General features: G+C 41.9%; 1 protein-coding gene across 4 annotated transcripts in view; it reads right to left on the bottom strand.

Annotated features, from left to right (window-relative positions):
- The window catches only part of HMCES (5-hydroxymethylcytosine binding, ES cell specific), a 42400-nt gene that overhangs the window by 21256 nt on the left and 6953 nt on the right, over positions 1–14191 (bottom strand). For 3 of the 4 annotated variants that reach the window (XM_023724854.1, XM_023724896.1, XM_004368388.3), the window contains 2 exons: positions 4310–4453; positions 2436–2561 (listed from right to left, as the gene is read on the bottom strand). In XM_023724854.1, coding sequence (XP_023580622.1) covers positions 2436–2561; positions 4310–4453 — 270 coding nt within the window. The remainder of the gene's footprint in view (positions 1–2435; positions 2562–4309; positions 4454–14191) is intronic. The other variant, XM_023724809.1, reaches the window with a different exon arrangement.

Genomic DNA, 14191 nt, shown 5'->3' with positions numbered 1-14191 from the left:
AGGTCTTTGATCCATTTTGAATTAGTTTGTATATGGTGTGAGGTATGGGTCCTGTTTCATTTTTTTGCAGATGGACATCCAGTTTTGCCAGCACCATTTGTTAAAAAGACTGTTTGTTCCCCATTTGATGGTCTTTGGGCCCTTGTGGAAGATCAGGTGACCGCAGGTGGATGGATTTACATCTGGGTTCTCAATTCTGTTCCACTGGTCAATATATCTGTTGTTGTACCAGTACCAGCCTATTTTGACTACCGCAGCTGTATAGTAGGTTCTGAGGTCAGGCAGTGTGAGTCTTCCTACTTTATTCTTCTTCTTCAGTAGTGCTTTACTTATTTGGGTCTTCTTCCTTTTCCATATGAAGTTAATGATTATTTTTTCTATCTCTTTAAAGAATGTTGTTGGTATTCGGATGGGGATTGCATTGTATTTGTAAATTGCTTTGGGTAGAATTGTCATTTTCACAATGTTGAGTCTACCTATCCATGAGCATGGCATGTTTTTCCATTTATGTAGATCCTTTTGGGTTTCTTGCAGTAGTGTTTTGCAGTTTCCTTTGTATAGGTCTTTTACATCCCCGGTTAGATTTATTCCTAAGTATTTTATTTTTTCAGGGGCTATTATAAATGGTATTGTTTTCCTGATTTTCTTTTCATCATTCTCCTTATTGGTGTATAGGAATCCAACTGATTTTTGTATGTTTTTCTTGTATCCTGCTACTCTGCTGAATCTTTCTATTAGTTCCAGTAGTTTTCTCGTGGCGTCTTTAGGGTTTTCTATGTACAGCATCATATCATCTGCCAACAGGGGCAGTTTAACTTCTTCATTACCAATTTGGATGCCCTTTATTTCTTTTTCTTGCCTTACTGCTCTAGCTAGAACTTCCAGCACAATGTTAAATAGGAGTGGTGATAAAGGGCATCCTTGTCTTGTTCATGTTCTCAAGGGGAATGTCACACCATATATTAAGATCAACTCAAAAGGTATCTAAGACCTAAATGTAAGAGCTAAAAACTAAAAACACCCTAGAAGAAAACATAAGACAAAATCTTCATGACCCTGAATTTGGCAATGGATTTTTGGATATGATACCAAAAGCACAGGCAACAAAAGAAAAAAACAGACAAATTTAGACTTCAAAATTAAAACCTTTTGTGCTTCAAAGGACACTGTCAAGAAAGTGAAAAGACAACACACAGAATGGGGAGAAAATATTTGCAAATCATGTATCTGGTAAGTGTCGAGTATCCAGACTATATAAATTTTTTATAACTCATCAACAAAAAGACAAACAACTAAACATAGACAAAAGGCATAACGAGAACACAATTAAAGAGAATGCTGCCACACTGTGACAAATGTAACAATGTCACTGAATAATTTCAGTGGAAATCGTCAAATGGGAACCTAACTTGCTGTGTAAACTTTTACCAAAAACACAATAAATCATATATATATATATATATATATATATATATATATATATATGCAAAGAACTTGAATAAGTATTTCTCCAAAGATACACAAGTTGCTAATTAAGCACGTGAAAAGATGCTCACATCAATAGTCAACAGTGAAATGCAAATCAAAACCACAATGAGATACAAACTCACACCCACTAGTGTGGCTATAATAAAAAAAAAAAAGGGAAAATAACAAGCGTTGGTGAGGAAGTGGAAAAAATGGATTTGATCCTCATACACTGTTAGTGGGAATGTGAAAAACAGTTAGGTGGTTCTGCAAAAATTTAAACACAGAATTACCACATGACCCAGCGATCTCACGCCTAGATATATACCTAAGAGAACTGAAAACAGGTGTTCAAACAAAAACATGTACATCAATGTTCATAGAGGAATTATTCATAATAGTCAAAAAGTGGAAGCAAATGTCCATCAACTGATGAATGGATAAACAAATTACAGTATATCCACACAATGGAATATTATGCAGCCATAAAAAGGAATAAAGTACTGACGCATGCTACAACACAGATAAACCTCAAAAACATTATGCTTAGTAAAAGAAGCCAGACACAAAAAGCCACATAATGTATGATTCCAATTTGATGAACTATCAAGGACAGGCAAATCCATAGAGACATAAAGTAGATTAATAGTTACCAGGAGACAGAGGAAGAGGGAAAATGGGGAGTGACTGCTAGTAAGTACAGGGTTTTTTTTTTGCGGCGGGGGTGGGGGGGTAATGAAAATGTTCTAAAATCAGATAGTGTGGTATACCTGCACAACTCTGTGAATATACTAAAAATCACTGAACTGTACACCTTAAAAGGGTGAACTTTTTGGTGAATTATATCTCAATAAAGCTGTTATTTAAAAAATAAAACTTTGTGAGGGAAGAAAAAAATGCCTTCCTTGGATTAATTTGTTTGCTTATCCTTTTCAAATATCTACCATGAGTTCTGCTGCTGCCGTTACCTTTTCTGTCTTGATTTGGGGGAAGTAGATGAAGTATGGCTGCGTCTGGCTCGTTCCCTGACATCTTTGCCACTCGTAGAATCCATCTGCTAGAACGACACAGCGTCTTCCCCTTCCCAGAGGGACCTAAGGGAAAACGTGAGCAAGATATGGTCTTATCTTAGTGATAACCATGTTTCATGATCTGAGTTAAAATCTTAGGTCCACCAATGTGTGACCTTAGAGCAGTTATTTAACTTCTCTCTTCCTCGCTTATGCATTAAGTGGTGATAACAGCACCCAGTTATGCTGACATTGAAAAGATTGAATATGTACATAAAAGCAACCAGCTCTTTATCTAACAAATAACTGACACTTATGGTGGCTAGTCTCCTAAGCTGGCCCCCCGACTTAAAAAAAAACAACAAAAAACTAAACCCATTGCCATCCAGTTGATTCCAACTCATAATGACCCTAGAGGACAGAGTAGAACTGCCCCATAGGGTTTTCAAGGAGCACCTGGTGGATTCGAACTGCCGACCTTTTAGTTAGCAGCTGTAGCTCTTAACCACTATGCCACCAGGGTTTCCCTCCACTGACTTAGGGACTACATAATACTCTATGTAGTCCCCACTGAAAATGAATTTGGGCTGGCTCTGTATAACCAACAGATCGCAGCAGAAGTGATTCTTGTGACATCCAAGACTAGGTCACAAAGTTTTGCAGCTCCTACAGCTTCTGCCTGCTTTCTTGGATTGTGAGCTCTGGAGTAAGCCAGCCACCATGTAAGAAGGCTGACTACCCTGAGGCTGCCAAGCTGGACATGTGGAAAGGCTTCCAGTCATTCTAGCCAGCCCTGCTGAGGTATCAGACTGTGGGTGAAGAAGCCACTTTGGACATCCAGCTCTAGCTGCCATTTGATTACAACTGCATAAGAAACCCCAAGTGAGAAATGTCCAGTTGTGTGCAGTGAATTGCTTTTGTGTGGCCTTTCTTGTTGTGGTCTTGTAACTCCCACCCAAGTGATTGTGTGGGACTGTGCAAGTAAGGTAACTGTAGCCCACCAAGGGTACAGAGTGAGAAAGCTGAGTGCCTTTGGGCAGGAGGCTTGCTGGTGGAATAGGGTGCCTCTGGGCACTTGGTGGAGCTAGGTTTGTGAACTCACAGAGCTAGAGCTGAGCACCTTCAGGCCAAGGCTTACTGGAGGAGTGGGGTGCCTCGGGGCACTTATCAGCAGAGCTAAAACAGCTTTGTAACACTTGTCTGAACAGGGCAGAGGCTGAGGGGCCAGAGAGAGTTGTGCCTGCGGGCACCGCTGAGAAGAGGCTGTCCTGACTGAAGAAGTGTATCCTGAGTATTCCTGAACCTGAATTGTAACCTGTTACTTTCCTAATAAACCCCATACTTGTGAGTATGGTCTGTGACTTCTGTGTGGCCACTGCAATGAATTATTGAATCCAGCAGAGAAGCAGAGAGTGCTGTAGGAGGGACAGTTGGTATCAGAATTGGTAAAGATGGCAGAGAGAGGAGGCATGCTTGACTTCCATCTTATAGGAATCAGTCTTGGGCTGTTGATCTTGATTTTCCTTCCCCCTCGTGAAGTTAGGTCAGATGACACCACCATGCCATTTTTAACACCAGCTGAACCCAGTCAATCCACAGAACATGAGAGATAATAATAATAAACTGTTGTTTTAAACCACTAAGTTTTGACATGGTTTGTTACGCAGTAATAAATGGAATACCACTCAACATTAACAACTGGGAACATTCTTTGTAACCTTAAGAAGGTTCCAAAGAGAACCTTATTTTATTTCACAGGTATACAAGGGCACTAATAGCTCTGTTAGAAACAAGATTAGAATATGTGCTTTTTCCCTAGACCAGGTACCTACCTTGAAAGACAGCTTCTCCATCATGGTATCACTACGACAGTTGGTAGTATTGAATTGCAGCTTGGAAGGATCATCTTCTTTGAACCAAGATGGGACCAAGCCCCATCGCATGGGAGCAATGATACGCTCAGATGAGTCTGCACCCTGCCACAGACAAAAGGAAGATCCAGTGAGATCATAATGACATTTAGAAAACCAAATGTAGCACATGTATTACGTTACTATTAGTAATTAAAATACAAAGAATAGAAATTTTTAAAAGGGAAAAATTTACTTGAAAATAATTTTAGTGATTTATCATGATATGAATAACTTTTGAGTTCTTTAGCAACCATATTTATTAGAATGTAAGACATTCTGCTTGGATGAGGTGGGGGATACAAAGAGGTTTAGCTCCTGTAAACTTTTAATTAGTGCCTACTATAGGAGAGATGGAGCGCTGGTGGCGCAGTGGTTAAGAGCTCAGCTGCTAACCAAAATGTTGGCGGTTCAAAGCCACCAGCCACTCCTTGGAAACCCTGTGGGGCAGTTCTACTCTGTCCTACAGGGTTGCTATGAGTTGGAAATGACTTGACAGCACACAACAACAAAAACAACATCATGGGAGAGACAAGCAGTTCTGGTGGTACAATGGATAAGTGCTCAGCTGCTAACCAAAAGGTCAGCAGTTCAAACCCTCCAGCCACTTTGCAGAGAAAAGACCTGGCGATCTGCTCCCTTAAAGATTACAGCCTATGGGGCAGTTCTACTCTGTCATATACAGTTGTGAATCAACTTGACAGCACACGACAATGACAATAATGGGAGAGACAACGCTAGGCCCTGCACTTCATATGGTCCCAGCTCTCAAGAAGCAAAAATTACAGACAACTATAATACAGGGAGGTATGTGATGATCAAGGGATGCACAGGGTGTTATAGGGGCACACATAAGAGTGCTTAACCTAAAGGCTTGCACTATAGCATGTGAGGCCACATGGATACGAAAATATTAAAAATATAAGATATTATAGGCTAAGGGCCAGATAAGTGGTATGCACTGTGAGTGTTAAACGAGTTCAGTGAAAAATGATCCCTAAGAGATGGAATGAAGTACCAGCTCCTTATAAGGAGCAGGGGAGAGATGAGAGAGCGTTCTTGAACTGGGTCCCATAAGAGGTACAGGATTGAGACAGAGAAGAGATGGGAGGAGACCAGCCATGAAATAAATTGAGCAAAGAGACCATGTCAGGAATGTGCAGGGAAATGGTTTGTGCAGAAAAGAGGTAACATAGCAGGCCTGAGGCTGTTATTTTTAGAAGAGCCTGCTTGCAAGGTTGGCACTTGACTAGCAGCTAGGAACTTAGATTTTGGAGAGAGTTCCCACCTTTCTCTAACTGGTAAGGGTGGTTTACCATGCCTACTCTGTTTGCGAAAACAATGAGGTTTATGTTAAACACCTGCTTTCCTTCTGGGAGTCTGTAATTTTGGTAACTGTGAGGCAAAGGGTGCCTATGTGACCAGAAAACCAGCTGCCATCGAGTGGATTCTGACTCACAGTGACCACATGAGTATCAGAGTAGAACTGTGCTCCATAGGGTTTTCAGTGGCTCATTTTGCAGTAGATTGCCAGGCCTTTCTTCTGAGATGCCTCTGGGTGAACTCAAACCTCCAACTTTTTGGTTAACAGCTGAGCACATTAACTGTACCACCCAGAGACTTCCCTCCACGATCAGCTCCCAATAAAAACATTGGGCCCTGAGCCTCTAGTGGGCTTCCTTGGGCAGAAACATTGCACACCTGTTACTGCATTTTTCACTGTTGGAGAAAGAAGCATGCTTTGTGTGTCCCCTCATAGGCGGGAAAGAGCGTAAGGAAGCCTGCTCATGGATTTCTCCAGACTTTACTTGTCTTTTTCCCTTGCTGATTCTACTGTACTCTTTTCACTGTAATAAAGCTTCGCCATAAGCACAACTGTATGACAAGCCCTGTGAGGTGGAGGTGGTTTTGTGAACCCCTAACATGTAGTTATTAAGCTTTTTTTGGGTAACGGATACCTTGATAAATTGATAAAATCTACAGATTAAAGGATACATACACACTATTCTGCATGGCATGCTACACTGTGGATTGGAATAGACTAGTGAGAGTGCATTTTGGGTGCTACTACAGTGGTTTAAGGGTAAAGATAAGGAAGGTCTGGTGATAATAGCGAGAATAAAAGTAATACCCAAAAAACGGGGAAAAAAATGAAATTGTGGTAGTGATTGGGTTTTGAGGGAAAAATAAAACAGGGTGATTAAGTTTTCAAGCCTAGAAGACTGAAATTATAATAGTACTATTGAACAAGAGACAAAAATCTGAAGAGAGGTTTGATTTGTGGAATGATCATATGTTGAATTTCAGATAATAGTGGAAAGTCTGTGGCAGTTTTAAACAACGGTCGTAAAATCTTTAACACTCCTCACATTTAATAGAGTCTATATCCCTTCCCCTTTAATCTGCATTGGCTTGTGACTTCCTTGTAACCAGCAGGATGTGGTACAATGACACTGTATGACTGCCAAGACTAGGTCAGAAAAGGTGTTTCAGTTTCTTCCTTTTTTGCTGAGACTCTGCTTTTGGAGCTCTGAGTCCCTGTTTAAGAAATCCAGCTATTCTAAGACTGCCATGCTGTGAGAAAGTCCATGTTGTGTGGAGAGCCCACATGGAGGTGCTCTGGTCAACTGAGAACCAACATCAACTGCCAGATAAATGAGTGAAGATGCCTCCAGATCAGGGGTTGGCAAACATTTTCTTTTTTTTTAAATTTTATTGTACTTTAAGTGAAAGTTTACAATTCAAGTGAGTCTTTCATACAAAAATTTATACATACCTTGTTATGTGACCCTAGTTGCTCTCCTTATAAGGTGACAGCACACTCCTCCTTTCCACCCCAGATTTCCCACGTCCATTCAACTAGCTCCTGACCCTCTCTGCCTTCTCATCTTGCCTCTAGAGAGGAGCTGCCCATTTAGTCTCATGTATCTACTTGAGCTAAGAAGCACACTCTTCACGAGTATCATTTATGTCCCATAGTCCAGTCTAATCTTTGTCTGAAGATTTGGCCTCGGGAATGGTCTTAGTTCTGGGTTGACAAAGAGTACAGGGGCTATGTCTTCTGGGGTTCCTCCAATCTCAGTCAGACCATTAAGTCCGGTCTTTCTACTAGAATTTGAGTTCTGCACCCCACTTTTCTCCTGCTCCATCAGGGACTCTGCTGTGTTCCCTCTCAGAGTGGTCATTGGTGGTAGCTGGGCACCATCTAGTCTTCTTGTCTCAGGCTGATGCAGTCTCTGGTTTATGCGGCCCCTTTCTGTCTCTTGGGCTCATATTTTCCTTGTGTCTTTGGCGTTCTTCATTCTCCTTTGCTCTAGGTGGCGTGGGACCAATGGATACATCTTAGATGGCCGCTTGTTAGCTTTTAAGACCCCAGATGCCACTCATCAAAATAGGATGCAGAACATTTTCTTAATAAACTTTGTTATGCCAGTTGGCCTAGATGTCCCCGGAAAGCATGGTCCCCAGATCCCCACCCCCGCTACTCTGTCTCTCGAAGTGTTTGGTTGTATTCAGGAAATTTCTTAGCTTTGGTTTAGTCCAGTTGTGCTGACTTTCCCTGTAGTGTGTGTTGTCCTTCCCTTCACCTAAGATAATTCTTGTCTACTATCTAGTTAGTGAATAACCCTCACCCTCCCTCACCACTCTCATAACCATCAAAGAATGTTTTCTTCTGGGGGCAAACATTTTCTGTAAGAGGTGGACAGTAAGTATTTTAGGCTTCGTGGGCCATAATGTCTCTGTTGTAACTATTCAACACTGCTGTTGTAGCACCAAAGCAGCCATAAACAGTAGATAAATAAATGGACATTGCTGTGTTCCATAAAACTTGATTTATAAAAACAGGTGGAGGGCAGGACTTGGCCCTCAGGCCCTAGTTTTCCGACTCCTGCTCTAAATGATTCTATCTCCAGATGTCATCTACTCATCTGATGTCGCAGACATCAGGAAGAAGACAAACCATTTGCACATATGCCCTGTCCTAATTCTTAACTGGTGAACATAATAAAAAGGTTGTTCTAAGGCACTAGAATAAAATCCAATAGAGCTTCCACTCAGAGATGTGGAATTAAAGCTTCGGAAGAAGGCAGCACGGTATAGAGAACAGGTCAGCAAACTTTCTCTGCAAAGGGCCAGATAGTAAATATTTTTAGCTTTGATATCCCATACGGATACTGCTGCAACTACTCAAGCAACTCAACTCTGCTGCTGGTGGCATAAAAGCAACCAAAGACAAGATGTAAACAAATGAGCATAGCTATGTTCCAATGAAACTTTATTTACAAAAACAGGCAGTGGGCCAGATTTGGTTTGAGGACCACCATAGTGTGCCAATCCCTGGTATAGAGGAAAGAACAAAGGCTTTGTAAGGAGATCCTGGTTCAAAAATCCTTTCTCTGCTACTTATGAGGATGGACTAGTCTCAACTTCCTGGACCCTTAATTGTAAAAACAGAGTGAAAAATACCTACTTTGAGAATGATTTTTAATAATTAAAGATATTGTAATTAAAATGTGTGACACAGAGTAGGCACTCAAATTGTAGTTTAATATTTTTCTAAGATTATGATGAAAAACAAACAGTAAAATTTTCTATACAAAGGTGATTGTTAAATCCATGAGGGTAAATGAGGTTAATTCTTAAAGAGTCTTGTGGCTAATCAAGCATAAGCTTTAACCTGGGAGTTCAAATAAAGGAGAAAAGAAAGAAAAGTAGAGTCTAAGAAAAGTACCTAGAGAGATAAAAGCAGAACCAGGAAAGTCATGAGAGGATGGAATTCCAAGAAAGAAATCATCAGTAGTGGTACTGTCTCAGGAGAAGGGCTTCTCTGACTAAAGCTAATCTCTCCACAGTGCTCCTGATATGATCCTGTCCTGCTTCCTCCAGAATCTTGCCTTTTCATATCTGTATCTTCCCCTTAAAGACAAAGGCAGCCTAGGTATATTGCATACCCAGAGGTATTCAGAATGAAACTAATGAGAGTGCAAGAAAACTAAGGAAAAGAAGACCCTGGGAAGTGAACAAAAATAAATGGAAGTGTTAACCTCATCAGTGATAGGAGGGAGAGAGGAAATGGTTGAAAACACAGCTTTTGTAAATCTCTCTCTAGAATCAAATGTGTCTTTCAAGCAGAAGTCACTCCTCCCCTCAAAAAGCATAAATGAGAATAAGAGATATCATCACATAATGGCCAACTACAATAACCTCTCATTAGAAATTTTCAAGAACCTGTGGTTCTCAACAGGGGACAATTTTTCGACACCCTCCCTCCACCCCACATGACAATGCCAGGAGGCATTTTTGGTTGTCGGGATCTGTGGAGGGGTGCTACTGGCATTTACTGGGTAGAAGCCAGGAATGTTGCTAAACAACCTACAAAGCACAGGACCGCTCCCCACAACAAAGAATTATTCTGCCCAAAATGTCAATAGTGCCAAAGTTGAGAGATCCTGTTCTTACAAATTTTACTGATCACCTTTAACACTTAAGAGGGGGCGGGGCCAAGACGGCAGCATAGTCAGATGCTTCCTGTGGTCCCTCTTATAACAAAGACCCGAAAAAACAAGTATATCGATTATATATGACAATCTAGGAGATCTGAACATCAAAGGCAAAGTTGAGGAATTGAGGAATTGGACTGAGCAGCAGGGAGAGGGAAAGACAGTTCAAAGTAGCAAGGGGTTGCCACACCTGAACCAGCGCAAACCTACAGCCAGCGCACGCAGTGAGGCAAGCAGTAGTGCTAGGGGACACCTTTTCCACACTGGGAGAGACCGAGTGGTGGACAGTCTATTCAACCCTCCAGAACCAGTGAAAAGCAGTGCTCAATCAACAAAAGATAAGTACATGTGTCTGACCTACTGTGTGGATCAAAAAACACCCTCTTTGGGAAAAATCTCTCTCCCATTTACCTGCTCCCTCCCCGCTCTGCACCAGGTCCCCTGCTGGCTTCAGCCATTGCTGTGTCCCTTGGGCCAGAAGTAAGGACCCATCACGTGCCCTGAGCCATTCTCCCGGCCTTGGAGAGGGAACAAATTAACAAACAGAAATAAATAATCTGCCAGCTCTGCTAAGCTGAGAACTTAGGGTAGGCGCAGCTCCTTTGCCTAGGCACGGGCATAAGGGGTCCACAGACTTTGAATGCTTTTCACCCCTGCACAGACCTGTGTGGGGCCATTTCACCACTCTGCTCATTAAGCAGGGTCCTCACCTACCCACATCAGGGGCCTGAGGACTGGTGGCTCCACCCACGCCACTTAGCCACCTGTGATAGGGGTCTAAGAATAAGTGATGCCTCCCAGTCCTTAAAGCCAACAGCACTGGGTGCCCATAGTTCAGCTGCAAAATCCACCCACCGGCGCATTCTAGGGAACAGGAACATGCCTTCCTCCCAGACACTCAGGGGCAGCTGTCAGCCCCCTGCCTTGCTCAGTGCGTAACTCCCTACTGCAGCCAGATACCTGTGCCTACACCAATCACCCCTGCCCGTTTAGGACTGTAGGTGAGAGCCTGCACCACACACTTGGTGACCGACTACCTGGACAACTGAGCTGAATCCATACAAGAAAAGTAAATGGACTCTTGGGCTCACATAACTGGTAACAGATCTACCCACCTGTTGACAGGACATTAGAGCTTCAAAGGTGCCAATAATCAAACTAGCTCACATGAGTAGCCTATTTGGGCATAGCAAAAGAAAACAAGAAGCTAGGACACAGTAAGCAAACATACGATAAACATAATAACTTATTGATGGCTTAGAGACAATGGTCAGTATCAAATCACGTAAAGAGGCAAACCATGATGGCTTCACCAAGCTCCTAAAACAAAGAATCGAGAAATTTTCTGGAGGAAGAGAACTTCTTGGAATTACTGGAGGTAGAATACAAAAGATTAATACACAGAACTCTTCAAGAGATCAGGAAGGGGATCAGGCAAAACACAGACCAAGCCAAGGAACACACAGACAAAGCAATGGAGGAATTTAAGATTAGAGAAGAGCATAAACGACAAATTCAACAGGTTGCAAGGATGCAGAGAGAGACAGTAAACAGAAACCCTGAAGATTAACAAAAAAATTTCAGAATTAGACAACGTGACAGAAAGTCATAGGAGCAGAATTGAGGCAATGGAAGTCAGAATTAGCGACACTGACGATAAAACACTTGACACCAACTTATTTGAGGAAAAATCATATAAAGGAATTTAAAAAAATGAAGAAACCCTACGAATCATGTGGGACTCTGTCAAGAAGAATAACCTATGAGTGACTGGAGTATCAGAACGGGGGGATAACAGAAAATACAGAGAGAACTGTTGAAGATTTTTTGGCAGAAAACTTCCCTGATACTGTGAAAGATGAGAAGGTATCTAACCAAGATGCTCATCAAACCCCACACAGGGTAGATCCCAAAAGAAAATCACCAAGATATATTATAATCAAACTGGCCAAAACCACAGATAAAGTGAGAATTTTAAGAGCAACAAAGCATAAATGAAAAGTTATCTACAAAGGAAAGCCAATAAGACTAAGCTTGGACTACTTAGCAGAAACCATGCAAAGAAGGCGGCAATGGGATGACATATATAAAGCCTTAAAGGGAAAAAACTGCCAGCCAAGAATTGTATATCCAACAAAACTGTCTCTAAAATATGATGGCAAAATTAGGGCATTTCCAGATAAACAGAAATTTAGGGAATTTGCAAAAACCAAACCGAAATTAGAAGAAATACTAAAGGGAGTCCTCTGGTTAGAAAATCAATAACATCAGATAACAACCCAAGACTAGAACACAGGACAGAGCAACCAGATATGAACCCAGGTAGGGAAGACACAAAAACAAATCAAAGTTAAAACACAGAGAACAGGGAAACAGACGTCAATATGTAAAAGATGACAACATTAAAACAAAAAAAGAGGGACTAAAAAATGTAGTAGATCTTTCACATGGAGAAGACAAGGCTATATAAAGAAATAAGAGAGTGGTTTAAACTTAGAAAAACAGGGGTAAATATTAAGGTAACCACAAAGGAAACTAACAATCCCACACATCAAAATAAAATACAAGAAAAACATAAAGACTCAGCAAATACAAAATCAACAACAATGAAAAAGATGAAAAGAAAATACGTAAAGAAAAACAACTCAGCACAGAAAATTAGTGGAACAAAGAAACTGTCAACAACACAAAAAAAAAGACATCAAAATGACAGCACTAAATGCATACCTACCAATAATTACGTTAAATGTAAATGGACTAAATGCACCAATAAAGAGACAGAGAGTGGCAGAATGGATTAGAAAAACACGATCCGTCTATATGCTGCTTACAAGAGACACACCTTAGACTTAAAGACACAAACTAAAACTCAAACGATAGAAAAAATATATCAAACAAACAACACTCAAAAAAGAGTAGGAGACTTCTGGCAACATGGCACTCAGGCAGAAGCACCATGCTGTCCCTCCACAGAAAAGATCCGAGAAACTAAACAGAGAAAACAGCAATCCTGAAACCCTAAAACATCAAATGAAGAGATAAAGAACTCAGCCAAGCTCCAAATGGAGTGAGAAAACTGACAGGGAACAGAGAGTGAGGAGAGGTTCATGCAGAGGTCCCCTATCAGCTAACACAGCGTGGATCTGCCATCTTGGACTCCTATCAGGGACCAGCAAATAGGGGGTATGAGAAAGCAGCTTCATGGAGCTTCCAGCAGGAGACAGAACGACTGGTAATTGGCGATATATGCTTTCCCACCCCTTACCCTTCTTCACCCCCACTCAGCCTCCTCTGCATCATGCGGCCACAGTCTCTTGGCTGGGAAGCACCGGCTGCTTGAATTCCACCCGCCCGCACTGACCGACTCCCTGAGTGCCATTAGTTGGCTGCTGGTGTTGCATTTTTCCCCTTCTTTTGATTTCTTCCTTACCTCTCACCACTTCCCCCTCCTTTCACTCAAATACCTGGCTCCGTGCGCCATCTTTGCTTCTTCCTGGGGGGCTGCAGAGCTCCGTTCGAGTGCGGAACTGCTTCCTGGTCTGGGCTGCCACACTGGCAGGATCCTGGGGCTTTTGTTTGTTTTGAATTGTTTGATTGTTTTCATTTTCTCGAGTTGGGAGCCCGTTCTGGCTGGGCAGTGCTATGCAGCTTGGGACCTGCCCCCTCAGCCTGCACAGACAGGCAGAGGGATCCCTGAGCACATTTCTTTTTTTGTGTGTTTTATTTTTCTTTCTGTTTTTTGGGGGCTTTACTTTTTCTTTTTCTTTTTTTTAATTTGTTTTGTTTTCTTTTTCCTCTTTTTCCCTTTTTCTTTCTTCATCACTCAGTTTCTCGTCTCTCTATATCTTCCTTCTCTTCCCGTCCCTTGAATACCTGACACTGAATTCCTCCACGCCTTCTAGCCAGGCTGTACTACACCACCTGGGAACAACTTTCCCAGACCTCATACCTCACCAGTGGGATCCCTGGGAGCTTTGTTGTTGTTTTTTCCTTCTAATCTTTATTTATTCATTCTTTTCTTTTCTTTCTTCTTTTTCCCCTTTTTGCATTTCTCCATTTCGTAGTCTCTCATCTCTCCACTCCAACGGGAAGCTCCCCTAGCACTCTTTTCTGGTTGTATGTTTTTGGCTCCTATTCCTCTCTCCCATCTTAGCTCCACACATCACCATCTCCCCCCTCCATCCTGCCTATCTGCACCATGCGCTTAACATCACACCACCAAGCAGCACAGGCACGGCCTACCGGAACCTGCCCTGCATGGATTACCAACCCGCCCTGGTGGCTGTAGTAAGTGCCACAAACA

This window comes from Trichechus manatus, unplaced genomic scaffold (genome assembly GCF_000243295.1).
Source record: "Trichechus manatus latirostris isolate Lorelei unplaced genomic scaffold, TriManLat1.0 scaffold00001, whole genome shotgun sequence".
Taxonomy (NCBI): Eukaryota; Metazoa; Chordata; class Mammalia; order Sirenia; family Trichechidae; genus Trichechus; species Trichechus manatus.
The sequence above is the reverse complement of the archived record's forward strand: the minus strand, read 5'-3'. Positions and strand labels throughout refer to the sequence as shown.